Here is a 13,159-nt window from a genome sequence, read left to right on the forward strand (position 1 = left end):
ATAAGAAATGCAAATATTTTGTATGAAATCCACTTCATTTTGTGATGCAGACAGTAATAAAGGCGAAATTTATTATTTTACGCACATTTCGCCGTGTACGGCGAAAAGGCCTATTGGCGAGTCGCCGCGCGGCCAGATGACGAGCAAGATGGCGGATGTGTCAAAGCAATAGAGATTTTGCTGTTTTGATTTTGATGATCTCTTTCTGAAAACTCTCCGCGTACAGTAACTCGAGGAAAAGTGTGTGTGAATCCCCGTGAACCATCGAAGTGAGAGATGGCTGCTGTAAATGATTGTTTTTCCATTGGCAGTACAGTTGTGTGTACCACTTGTTTCAATCAAAATATCGAGGGAGAAGTTCTGGCGTTCGACCAGAGCACCAAGATCTTGATTTTGAGTATCCTTTTACGCTGAAAAGCCCCAGAAGGGGCACACATGGGGGCTTCTGCTCCCACCGCATCGCATGCTTGGTCTCTTTTCAGTCGCCTGCAACCTCGAAGGAAGCCCGGAAGAGGACAATGAGGCGCTTTGAATATGTCGGAAGAAGGCAGCATTTTTCATGGCTGTTGGGAAATTTTCACAACTTTTCTAGGTTATGCACTTTTCCTATGTAATTTTCCTTAATGCACACCCCAAAACAACAGAATGCACTGCCGTGAGCGGGAACGTGAAGCAGCACGATGTCTTCATGGTGAATCTAAGCTTGTGTGGCGACGTTCAGGTGAAGAAGGAAGTTAGTACAAAGCCAGATCCTCCACAGTCATTAAATCTCCAACGAGTAAGTTGACCATGACTTAGACTGATGCCGCGGCAAACTGACAAACCGCCTGTCTTTGCAGTTGACCACCAGATTGAGGAACACGCTGGAACAGAAGAAGCGCCTGGTGACGGCTCTCGCGGCTGGCGTGAGTCCCGACGGCCAGAAACTCTTCATAGCGATTTCTAAGACAATTGATCAAGTTACGTGGTCCGGCCCCAACATAGTCGTCTTCAACGATGTCACTATATCACCTCCATACAAAGTAGACAATGTCGCCGGGAATCCAGACTCCAAACAACTGACTTATGTGAAGAAAATCGTGAGTTCACACTTCACCCCACAATCGCTGGTCAATGAATTATGCACACTCAAGAATTGAGTAGAGGTCAAATCGAGTTGTGGCAGATTATATTTGAAGCTGACCGTCCAGAACGAAAGTTATGTAAAACTTCTGTCAGTACATCTGAAAAAGTGTGCGTAATACGCTGACCAGGGATTGTAATGCCTCGATGAGAAATATTTGAGACTGACCGATTGCAATATCTTTGCCAGGTGGAGAAGTATCTAACGGATTCAGCCGCCACATCATCAGCTACCAATAATCAAGGAATACCCGCAGTATCAGCCAATTAATTTAAATTATGATTTGAAGAAGAAGAAAAAAGGAAGAGGAAAAGAGAATATATTTATATTGAGCAATTGACAGCAGACACTCTGAGAACAAAAAACAAAACAAGAAAGGCAGAACAAAAGCCGAATTGGTCAGAATGAAACAGCCAAAAATCAACTTGAATTAGTCAGAATCCAATTACAACTTTTCAAACTTTCCCTCCTAATACAATAGATTGGCAATTTTTTTTGATTTATCATTTTCTCTCTGGAAGAAGGAATGAAATAAAATAAAGAAGGAAAAATCGAGTAGAATGCCTGCAGTATTTATCATTTTTCTCTCTCTAAAAAACAAAACAAAAACCATCAAGGAATATAATCTCTTTGAAAGTTTCTTTTGAGAATCGAAATTTCTTTTCAAACGTGCTGATGACTTTTCTTGTGATTTCTTTTTCAAAACTTTTTTCTCATAAGGAAATTTCCATCAATAAATAATTTACCTTTACTCAATCGTCTTTTCCTCACTTTTGTGTCTAAATGGTGGACTTTTATTGCCTTTTAAAAAACACTCTTCTCTTTTCTCCATTTAAAATATAGCAACAGAAATAATACACGATCTCTATAACTTACAAATGAACAAAACAAACGTGGGGAGGAGTTGCAGCTTACCAGCGATGGATTCACGCGCAGCAGAGAATTGATGAGAATTTCGCTTCACTTCTTAGACGACTTGCAAACTGTGCAAAAGTCTGTGTACTTGTCCGGCAAGCAGTTCTCGTGAAACACGTGTCGACAGTTAAACGCCACAATATCGTGCTTCCCATTGGCTTGGGAGCTACTGTGTAAGGCTGACTCCTTGGCCAGGACGCTCCGTCGACACATGCCGCACTGGAAGTCGCTGGAAATGTGAATGGCCTTCTGCTGAGTCTTGTACAGTCTCTCGTGCAGGTTGAAGTAGTCCGTCACGAGAATCTGGTTGCAACCGTCCTGGATGGTAACCTGAAATGACAGGCAAAAGTCAGCAATTTGCACAGTCTCCATCACCCAGTGTCTTTTACCTGAAGGCTGTAGTCTTTGAGTGTCTTGATGAGGGATTTCTTGAGTCCGGGAATCTTCTGGCCCAGCTTTATCTTACTCACTAGCAATTCTGGATTGATATAGCCAGCAATTCCATCCAAAAGCTTTGTCATCACGTGCGGCTTGTCCAGAGACTCATTAATCAAGTCATTCCATAAGTCCATGTCGTCGTTATCCTTGCAAAACTCAATGCCCAGCTGAACATTCTCCAGCTTGTGCAGCAATATCGACAGGGCTTCCCTGGTATTTCCCATTCTGCCCAGCAGAAACACCATTTCCGGATAGTACAGCTTCTCCTTGCAGATGTCATACGCCTCTTGGATTGGATACTTGTTGGACCTCTTGAGGAATGGCAGTAGTTTTTCCCTCGCATACTTTGCATACAATCCCACCATCTTCCAGTGAAATTTCCCACTCGGATCCACCCGATCCTGTGCGTCCAGATAGAGAAAGAGAAAGTCCTCTCTTGTCTCCAGCTGCGCCACAACCACATCTGACGATATCTTGTCCTTCTCCAGCAGCATCGCGATGGCCTTCTCAGTGTCCAACTGCATCAGAGCCACAATCATCCGATGAATCACTGAGTAGAGATTGTGTTTCCTTATCAATGCAAAAACATCCTTGTGCTGCAGCTTCAAGTACATGGCCAGAGCTTTCTCGTACTTCTCCTCGTGCGAGTAGAGTATCGCCAGGGACTCAAGAAGAATACTCTTGTCCTTCTCATTGTAGTGATCCTGAATGGCATTTATCACAGCAGACGTGTTGTAGAGCATCGGGTGCCACTCCTTGATCAGCGCCAGGAATCCCGGGGGATCCAGCTTCAGATACTCATAGAGAACCATCTCGTAGACATGTGGATTGAGCTTGCAGTCTGCACTCCGTGGCAGATACATACTTACAGCCCTTCAGGAGCAAAAAAAACCACGAGAATAAATATGTTTCCAGGCTTTTATAGACTTCAAAACTCACCTCAACTGCTGCACCTTCACGAACTTGTACACCTCCTCTTCCCACAGCAACTTATCATTCCCAAACGCCCGCAGACACAGCTTGGCGGCATCCTCGTACAGTCCAAGGGAGAGTAAGTGATCTAGATAGAGCCTCGCCACGCTCACCAGCGAGTATCGGCCTCCGTGGACTGATATCACATCTATTGCTTGCTCGAACCGCCTGACGGAGGAAGAGAGAAAGGCAGCAAAACAATCAATTAGGGGGAATTTCTCGTCAATTGACAGAGATATCGCAGCACTGAGTCGGTGGCTTTTGCCAATTGTAAAAGTACTCCTTTGGTCGTCTGATGGCGTCATTCTGGATCTGGGAGCATGTAAAGCCACTCTGAAAATGCCTCATGTCCTCAGCCGAGCGCTTGTGAAGCACTATATGGTAGCTTTGGCACTTTCTGGCCATGAATGCTGTGTCGAAACGCACGTCGTGTCGACGATAAACATCCCTGAAGGGCGCAAGCCAGCTTCCCACCGAGATATCCTCGCTCTTGAACACCTTCAGAACATCCTTCTGCTGCGATAACTGTCTCACGATGTTCCCAGACACGACATAGCCTCCGCCAAGAGCATAAGGCAGATACCTATCGCAGAGATCGTAGTTCTGCTCCTTCCACTGACCGGCTGTCTTTACATGCGCCCTGCCGTGAAAGTATCCCCAGTAGAGCCTCGGAATGGGGCCCAGATTCTTCCTCTTCTCATACACAATCTTCAGCTGTGTGTGATAACTCTGCAAGTCCTGGAGCAAGATTGCCAAATCCACAAAAGTATCATCATCACACTTCAGCAGATAGTCAAAGCTGAACTTCTCATCTAATGTGTGGAAACTCTCCAGCAATTTCCTCGTTAAATTGCCATAACTATCCCAGATGCTGTCCAGCATAAGAATATCTCCATGCTTCCTCTCTTCTTCCTTCAATTCCGTCACTTCCGAAGCACTCAAACCTGCCGTTCCAATCGCAAAGTAGTGCGCAAGCGAAATGTTGCCCATCTTCTGACCGTCCAGTTCTGGGTTGATGGTTTTGTACTTCGCATGCCACTTTCTGTACACACTCAAACTGTACGACTGAATGTCTGGAGTCTCCGGACGAATAAATCCCGTCTCCGGATCGTAGAGAGGAATATAAACAGCATTCGGGTCGTAAGGAATGTCCGATTTCCAGAGATATCCATTCTTGAACCATGTCTCTCTCATGGCATTCCTTTGTGGGACATTTCCGGCCGCAGTTGCCACCAGAATCACCAGGAAGTGATGGGGTTTCTTTGGAGCAATGTTGTCTCTCAAGCTCCCTGCTTGGAAGTCTTGCACAGATGCTTTGTCCACCAATTTCTCACTGACCATCATCAGAGCGATGAATGTTCCCAGTGAGAATGCACTTATTGCAATAAATATGTTCAGCAGACGACTATTAAAGTCATTACTCCTCATTTTTCCACCCACAAACGTCCAAAGAGAAAACACCTCAGAGTGAGGTTATGGAAAGAGTTCTTGACAAGCCAAGGGGATTTTATCTGAGGAATAATACTCACCCATGCTCGATTAGCCATTGAATCCTATCGTCGTGCTCATAAGGACTGGCCACGACGATATCCTTTGGTGACACTATGAAATATTGATTCTCCTCGATAAGGCAGTCCAGGAAGTAATCATTGCATTGGAATTCTTGATATCTGCCGAAAGAAATACCATTTAATTTTTCTCTTTACTCAAGAAGTGAAGGGAAATTGATTTTCTTACCCTCTTAGGGAGAGACTATCTGTGCAAATCTCCACATAGTCGCAGGTCTTGTAGAGAAGAACACTAAGAATAGGCCTCAGGGATTTGTTATTCTCCAAATCACGTTCTTTGGGGACTCCCAGGACGACCAGTTGATTGGCTTCCAAGGGCGCAAGACCGCAGACAAAGAAATCGGTCTGGAATGTTGATACTAGAAGAGAAGAGCCAGATGATTCGATGAGTTATTTGCCCCTTGAAAAGATGACTCAAATTGTCAAAACAAAAACACCATGAAGCTCGTGCAGTGTGTTTTCGTGAGGAGTGATTTGGTGTGGAATGCTGGAGCTTTGGTGGCTCAAGCGTGTCACGCCACTTCTGCCGTGAATCACGCACGTCGTGTGTATTCACCCACTCAAGAGGCTTCGGTAAAGATCATTCAAGTGCCCGGCGAGGCGGCTTTGCAGTCCGTGGGAACATTGCTGGAGCAGCAAGGAATTCATCACAAGATGTGGATAGAGCAGCCAGAGAACATAATCACGTGTGCCTGCACTGAAATGCAGCCAGAAGCTGATTGGCAAAGACTGGAAGAACTCCTCAAAGCGAGTCTTCCCACTCATTGACAAGATGTGCATAGAAATCAACATGAAGGGATGAGAAATTGCGTACTTTTGTCCCAATTTGATACCAAGTCTAGAAATAAATGGGAAATGGGAAAATTTGGGACTTTTTCTCACCGGGATCCACTATAAATCCAGGCAAGTCCCTCGTGGACACTTCTATGCTGTTCCTCTTGCGTATCACGCAGATGCGGATGGTGTCCACCCAGCCGATGAGGAGGGTGGTTGAGCTGGACCATCGCAGATTGCAACGGAAGTCCGTGAGGGACAGAGACTTGGGCTGCTCCCATCTGATGAGCCCCAGAGAGCACCTCTCGCTCAAGTCGAACACTCTGACGCCCAGTGAGCTGGACCACGCCACAAATTGATTGTTCCAGGCTATGGAGGAGACATTGCCCTCGGACTCACTCAGCACCGTCGACTTGAGGCTCTTCAGGAAGGTCTTCTCGTACAGACTCAGCTTGTTGTCGCCCACAATGAATTTCCGACCGAAGCCAGACTTGTGGTAGAGCGGGTCAAGGCAGATGCTCCTCACGGCCTTCCCGATGTTTATCTTTTGATTATTCTCATCCGTGCAGAGGCCACTGATGATCACCATGCCGTCGTCTGAGCATGTGCCTATGTGCTCCCCTTTCCCGTCCACCGAGATCTGATTCACCGCCACCATGTGATGGGGCACATTCGCCTTCTGGCTCACAGTGTTCCCCTGGTGGTCCAGCAGATGGACTTCGCCCCAGTGTGTGCCGATGCAGAGGAACTGCAAAAACAAACAACACTATCATCCACTCTCTTTTCCTCACTCAACCGAGAGCACCTTTGAGTGGACGGCGATGCAGCTGATGGTGTCCTTGTTGAGGATGTTCTGCAGGTCATTTGACATGCGAATGTACTTGAGTTTGGGTTCCACATCCTCTTCAGCAAAGCTCTCCGTCTCCTGAAAGAAAGGACAATCGACATTGAGCCACAACAGAATCGACTCGGAGAAAGTGGGCGGAAAACACTCAAAATAGCCCGTGTTTCCTCACTATTCAATCACACTTCGCACCTCAGACATCGCTTCCTCACGCGAATGCGTAATTTTTGCGAGAAAAGGGAAAAATACTAATAAAAACAATAGATAAAAATATAACCACTTCTTGTACACTTTTTGTTTTTCGCTCGAGAAATGTCAGTGACTCACAACTGGTCCAACTGGTCGAAAAAGAGGGGCAGAAGGAATTCCGCGAGGGGTTTATCAGCCACACAGAGTGAAAATCTATACTCGGACCAACTTCAACGCAATTCATATTCATGGTTGTATTTTTTAAATAAAATTTATTTTCATTACCATTTACAATTTACAAACATCAAAGTTTAGAGACAATTTTTAACGTCGTATTCAATCTATGCAACTATTCAATAACTCAATAAGTGGATAAATAAAGAATTTATTATGCGAATGCATGTCTTCACGTGGAATAGATGTCAATTGAAGTATAAATTAGAAAATATAAGGAAAGCACTAGCACTTGCGATTGCTGCATAATACGAATAACAATTTTTAATTTTTCCATTTTGATTTCACTTCTATCGCAATTCTAAAAACATTTAATTTCTTTTTCCTCCGTCTACGAAATCCACCTACGCAAAAAGGTTCATGTATGAAATTAGTGTACTTCCTCCTCTCTCACAATGTCTTTACTATTTTCTCTTTTTAGTGATCCTACTCTGGAATATTACATATGTGTAATAATATAATCCTTAGCGATGTTATGGAGTTGTGACATTGAAGACAGGCCCAATTCTCAGGAAAACTCGCCTAAGGACACTTCTGAGTTCAGGTTTCAAGTCAAAGCACATAATCTCACACAGTAAAGCATAATAATGTGTTATGTGAGCGGCAAACTGGAAAAGAGACAACATTTTTGGTTAAAACACACATAATTTCAAATCAAGAAACGTGAAACATGTTTCAGTGTTGATTTGCGAAACAGTCGGTAAACATCATTGAATAAATCTATAGAATGATCGCAGGATTTACTACTCACTCTATTGTCCGGCATCTTGAGGAGGCGCGTGAGGACGAGTAGGAGAATGGACGTCCACGTTTCTCTGTGTGTTTCGCTCTGGAGATTAAGAAAGTACTCCAACGCTTCCTGACTCACCGCTATGAGCCTCCTCTCCACATCCATCCAGTCCGTGCGTCGATTCTCATCGTTGTACAGCTTGAAGAATATCCTCAAGACGCACGCCAGTGACTGTGTCTCCTGCTTCAGCAGATTAGGCCGCACGGACCCCTTGAAGCCCGCCTTCCACAGCACATTCTTCTGTTCCGTGTTCACGTTGAATTGCTTGGCGAATCTGTGACTCTGCATCAGGCAGTCGGTCAACTTGAGCAGATGCGGTGTCGTGAGGTAACTGTACATCCCCTGTTCTTCGCGCTGACACTCCGTGTGACTAGAGACACCCCCCGTGAGATCCGCCGTGGCCAGAGCCAGTGTCTCGGCGTCCTCCTTCCGCGACGTGGCCGGAAAGAAGATTATATTGTCTATCGTCTGGATCAGCTCCAGTTGCACCACGCACTTTATATGAAGACTAGCAAAAAGACTATTCGATCCGTGATCCACCACCTTGCCCATCATCTCCTCCGGGCCCGTGTACATCACCGAATGATGGGAGTTCGCCCTCTTGAGGATACCATGCCTCACCTCGCCGTTCTCCAGCGCATTCGCGCTGCCGTGCCGATTGTGATTCCCAGCACTCGAGGCCACGAAGTTGGGATCAGGTCGCCAGGTCAGCAATTCCGACGGAAGAGTGTTGTTGAAGATGTCCAACATGCACTGGCAAGTGCTGTCCCACGTCTCCTCGGTGAACTTCAACCCATTCGAGATCACAAGATTCTCCAGGCAATTCGTTCCCGATCTGGCCAGTTGTTCATTGTTCTGCTGCACACACCAGTGCAATTGCGTGTAGAGATCGTGCAGGAGCAGCGGCCCGAGGATGTCAAAGTATTGCGTGAAGACATCCACAATCGCATACAGGGCATGATTGCACGTCGTCGTCATCCACTCTGCCTTCTCCGTGTGCTGTTCTGGCAACTTCATGTTGTCGAAGATGCGGAACAGAATGTTGAACAAATCCCGCCACCAATTGGCTTTGAAGGCATCTCCATGATTCTTCACAATCTCGAACAGCACGGTCAATCCTCGAGTTCTCACGTCCAACTTGCATCGATTCACCACACACGACAGGGAGAAGAGCATCGGAAACCATCCGCGCACCCACACTCTGTCCTCCTCCGAGACAGCCACATCATTCTCCATGCCCGCGTGCTCGGCAAACAGATGCGGAGCACTGTGCACACAGAGAGCGCACGTCCTCACCAGCCTGATTGCCTCCATGCTCGTATCCGGGAAGCGAGCATTGCACGCAAACTCCGACAAACACTTCACAGCGTCCTGGAATGAGTCGATCATTATGTGAAATTGGCGCTGGTACAAGTCCGTAATGATCTTTCCCGTTGTCTGGAATGCCAACTCCACAATGCCCTCATCGTGATCTCCGGCCGCCAAGTGGAACACCGAGAAGATGTTCTTCCACCCAGATTTGATATTGTGCGCTTGTGAGTTCACCATTTGCGCCAGACATCGGACAACCATGTCCCTAATTGCGGGCGAGTGATTCTTCTTCATGATGTGCTCAAAAGGCCTCAGGAAATCCTTCTGAAAGCGGAAGTTCGTGAACTCCCCTTTCTCAATAAACTTCATCGATAGCTGCCTCAGCGAGTCCAGGGCGAAGAATGCAATTTCCTCATTTGTATTGCATCCCACAGCATTGAAGTGATCACCCAACACTTGCCATATGCGTGACCACTGAAGCCTGATTCTGCCCATGTTGTAGTACGAAATCTCCACAATCTTCTGCAACGAGAACATCCTCGGCTGGTGTCCGTGGAGTTCATCCATCGACACTTGACACAGTGCGCGAACAAAATCCACAATAGCATCACCATCCAGTCGTATGGATCCCGTGAAGATGCGATCGACGGCCACAACGACACTCTGGGAGCTCGTCTCACCAATGTGCTCCTTCACACTCGGATCCAGAGCATCACGATGCGTTGTCGGCCCTGAGAGATACTGTGGCCTCACGCCAGTGCCAATCAGCTGCGCCAACTCCAGTTGAGAGATGCACTTCACAATGTCCAGCCAACTGCTGCCCAGGTAATTGCCATCTGTGTGTGCCACCATGATCAGCGTCTTGATCGTGTCAATGTTCTTCGCCTTCATCTCCGTAATGGGCGAGTTGGCCGTGAGCAGAGTGAACCGCGCCAGAGCTTGCACGTACGCATCCCTCTCCAGAGTCATGTGGAAGATGCACGCAATCCGAATGGCACATCGAATCCCATCCAGACAGAGGCTCGCGATCTCTGTGTCATCGCAATCTTGCAGACCAACCGAAAAGGCGGCCAGGAAAGGTGTCCAAGCCATCTTGAACATGGGTCTTACGTGCTCCAAGTGCTTGGCCGACGTGAAAGGTGACTTGAAGTGTGACACAGACTCCATCAGGTTCTTCGCCGTGGTGGAGATCGCCTCCATTTCCATATTCCACAACAACTTGCGCTTCTTCTCGTTGATGATGATCTGCCGATTGCCTCCTGGCTTCGTAACACTCGTGTTCTTCATTTTGATCTCATGCCCAGCAATCTCATCGTATATCTGTGACAAATACTCCTCTGGCAAGTCCTTCGAATCACTAATCCCCCTATTGAGCTTTATATATTGCTCCTTTGTCATCTTGTTCTTCACCTGAGGTGAGTGCAGATCCGTTGTGAGCATTATCACGCTGAACGCCAGCACATAAACCGTGTCAGCACTGGCAAAGAGGGTATTATTCGGATTACAGTCACAATAACGACTGGCAAATTTCTCCATCAATCTGTCAATCTTCTGAGCCTCTCCGGGCAAACGGAATCCTTCTAGGAAGTGCCTCAGCGCCGCCACAATGTCCAACTCATCAAAATCCATCGCGTCTATGTATGCGCACATCACCTTCTTGCAGTGATCATCATTCTCACCCAAATAATCGCCAATCACTGTCTTGTCCAGACGATCATCCTCGTGAAGCCACTTCGCTATCGCCTCTACAGAATCTCCCAAAAGGCCACGCTCCTGCAGGAAAGCCACTCCCTTCTTCGGCTTCCTGTTGAACATGTCAATGCCCATTTCCATGATCTCCTTGCGTTGTTTGCGCTCCTCCAGTTCCTCCGGCAAATCCAACACCTCTCGATTCCCACCACCGTTCGTGTTCGTGCTGCCCGTGGAGTTCAAACTAAGATTGGAGCCTCCATGGGACTTTAGAGAACCCATTGGCTCCTCAACACTCGCCGTAATAACTTTCGCCGGCTCTCCCAGAGTCGTCTGCAGATTTGGATTCACATACAAATCCTTACTCCACTCCACCATGCACTTGAGTATGGACACAAGACACTCCAGACCTCGAATTCGCATGCTCTTCTCCTGGTTGGGTGTGGCGCCCAGTTCTAGCGCTTGACGCCCTTGGGCGATCTTTGATAAGTCATTCACGAGCCTCTCGAAGAGATTTGCAGCCGAGAAGTCACAGTCGTAGTTTACGTAGATGTCCACAACGCTCTGAGCGTCGGCACAGATGCGCGTCAATGCTTGGATCACCATCCACTTGTGGTCAAAGGAGGAACTTGTGGTTTCCAGGATGTTGAGGAAGATCTCCTTGAAGAACACCTCGATTTGCTTCTTCAGATGCACCTTGAAGTTCGACAGCAAGGCCACAAAGATCGACAGGGACAGTTCAAACACTTCTGGCACCGAACTCACGCCATTTTTCGAGAGTGCCACGCACAAATACTGCTTAATAGCCATGATGAACATCTCATTGGAGCGAAACACCGGCCCGGCGTTCTGCAGAATGGACAGAAGTAGGTGCAGCGAGAGGACTTTGGAGCGCAACTCATGTGACTTGGGATCTGGAGTTCCGTCAGGCAATGGTTTCATTGAGAGCTTGCACAGGGCGCGAAACACGAGGAATGCATCTTTCTGGAGAATGTGCGTGAACTTTGCCGTCACGATGGCGTCATTCTCACTGTGGGTCTCCACACTCTCCTGGGACGGTATTCTCACGATTGTGCCACTCTCGGGAATGGCACTGTTGCCACTCGATCCGTTTACAGTGGCCTCAGCCATCGCCACTGCATTAGCTATGATCTCATCAAGCACACTTCGTGCAATCTCCTCCACGGACAACTCCTCGCCGATGGCTTTCATGTCACTGCCACTGTCCGAGGCGCCCGAGCTCATCCCAACCTCGGTCGCCTGGTGCTCCATCCGGGTGAAGATCACGTTCAGCATTTGGGTGAGCGTAGCGCGCGCAGTTGTTTGATTGATGAGATTTTTACTGGACAGGTAGATGTCATAGCACGTCCGGACGGCCTGCAGCACTGTGCCCTCGTGCACCTCCACATACTGCGACGTGACGACAGTGAGAAGGGCCTTGATGATCTGCAGCTGCACCCCTTCGTCCGTCTGGGGCCCCATGAAGCAATTGCATATCGTCGTAACAATGCGATCGATGAGGAACTTGCCCGGATTCGAGGAGTCTGGAATGTTTCCCGTGAGGTGTCCATAGGCAATGAGTTTCTGCAGGCAATCCAGCGCCGTCACCACAATTCGCGGCGTCTTGCTCTGACACGCCAGTTCGAAGGGCAGAAAGTACTTCTCCGCATTGATCGTGTTGGCGGAGTCATTCTTGGGCAGCGGCAGCGCAGCCGACGGGGCGCTCTCCAAATTTTCCACTTGGCCAGATTCCTTCAACTCTTGCTTGATCTCCTCTGCAATAAAACAGCGCGCTCAATTAATTTCGCTGTCTTTCACACAAGGAGGGAGAGAAATTACCCAATGCCACATCGCAGGCCCTCTTCAGCTGCGACTGTGAGTGATGTGACCTCCGGATGTCTTTATCGGCAAGAATCTTCTCCAGAGCCCTGACGATAAACATTTCCTTAGTCTTGTTGGTGTTACTTTGCATCTTACACGTATTTCACTCGTGCCACTGCTCGTCTCGCATGAAAATATGATGTAGAGAGAAGGAAAAGAGAAAATAACATCAGCCATATTGGTAAATTTATCAAATTTTCACTATCAATTTTCACCCACATTTCGGGCATCCACCAGTGCTTTTCGTCATTTAAAGTGACCCCACTATGGCATATTTTCACACTCAGTGTCTTTTCACTGGTTACTCACGACGATTTTCAAGTTATTCCACTTTTATCTATATCGTCGCACTTTTACAAAATTACACGAACAAATTCTGAAACGTCAAAACAAGAGACGTCATCGAGCCAAACTAATCGATTTTCGAACTT

The 13,159-nt window shown here is 47.3% G+C and overlaps 5 protein-coding genes across 5 annotated transcripts; 2 read left to right on the forward strand and 3 right to left on the reverse strand.

Annotated features, from left to right (window-relative positions):
• Positions 1 to 141: 141 nt before the first annotated feature.
• Positions 142 to 1,874, forward strand: LOC132263063 (LSM12 homolog A). Its single transcript, XM_059762631.1, has 4 exons — positions 142 to 397; positions 645 to 778; positions 840 to 1,079; positions 1,313 to 1,874. The coding sequence occupies exons 1-4, from the start codon at positions 277 to 279 to the stop codon at positions 1,391 to 1,393; spliced, it is 576 nt and encodes a 191-aa protein (XP_059618614.1). The 5' UTR covers positions 142 to 276; the 3' UTR covers positions 1,394 to 1,874.
• LOC132263054 (vacuolar protein sorting-associated protein 41 homolog) lies at positions 1,422 to 6,948 on the reverse strand. The gene is made up of 8 exons (XM_059762618.1): positions 6,827 to 6,948; positions 6,596 to 6,715; positions 5,899 to 6,538; positions 5,186 to 5,375; positions 4,978 to 5,118; positions 3,416 to 3,616; positions 2,428 to 3,349; positions 1,422 to 2,368 (listed from the first exon to the last, which is right to left on the reverse strand). Exons 1-8 carry the CDS (start codon positions 6,833 to 6,835, stop codon positions 2,084 to 2,086), a joined length of 2,508 nt encoding a protein of 835 aa, XP_059618601.1. The 5' UTR covers positions 6,836 to 6,948; the 3' UTR covers positions 1,422 to 2,083.
• Positions 3,557 to 4,923, reverse strand: LOC132263058 (beta-1,3-galactosyltransferase 6). Its single transcript, XM_059762627.1, has one exon. It carries the CDS (start codon positions 4,874 to 4,876, stop codon positions 3,671 to 3,673), a length of 1,206 nt encoding a protein of 401 aa, XP_059618610.1. The 5' UTR covers positions 4,877 to 4,923; the 3' UTR covers positions 3,557 to 3,670.
• Positions 5,400 to 5,872, forward strand: LOC132263064 (putative peptidyl-tRNA hydrolase PTRHD1). Its single transcript, XM_059762633.1, has one exon. It carries the CDS (start codon positions 5,455 to 5,457, stop codon positions 5,782 to 5,784), a length of 330 nt encoding a protein of 109 aa, XP_059618616.1. The 5' UTR covers positions 5,400 to 5,454; the 3' UTR covers positions 5,785 to 5,872.
• Positions 6,949 to 7,075: 127 nt separating the features above from the next.
• Positions 7,076 to 13,111, reverse strand: LOC132263051 (brefeldin A-inhibited guanine nucleotide-exchange protein 1). The gene is made up of 4 exons (XM_059762614.1): positions 12,948 to 13,111; positions 12,687 to 12,843; positions 7,809 to 12,622; positions 7,076 to 7,665 (listed from the first exon to the last, which is right to left on the reverse strand). Exons 2-4 carry the CDS (start codon positions 12,817 to 12,819, stop codon positions 7,531 to 7,533), a joined length of 5,082 nt encoding a protein of 1,693 aa, XP_059618597.1. The 5' UTR covers positions 12,820 to 12,843; positions 12,948 to 13,111; the 3' UTR covers positions 7,076 to 7,530.
• Between the last annotated feature and the right edge of the window lie 48 nt (positions 13,112 to 13,159).

The sequence above is a fragment of the Phlebotomus argentipes genome, unplaced genomic scaffold, assembly GCF_947086385.1.
Source record: "Phlebotomus argentipes unplaced genomic scaffold, Phlebotomus argentipes genome assembly contig_15, whole genome shotgun sequence".
Classification (NCBI taxonomy): Eukaryota; Metazoa; Arthropoda; class Insecta; order Diptera; family Psychodidae; genus Phlebotomus; species Phlebotomus argentipes.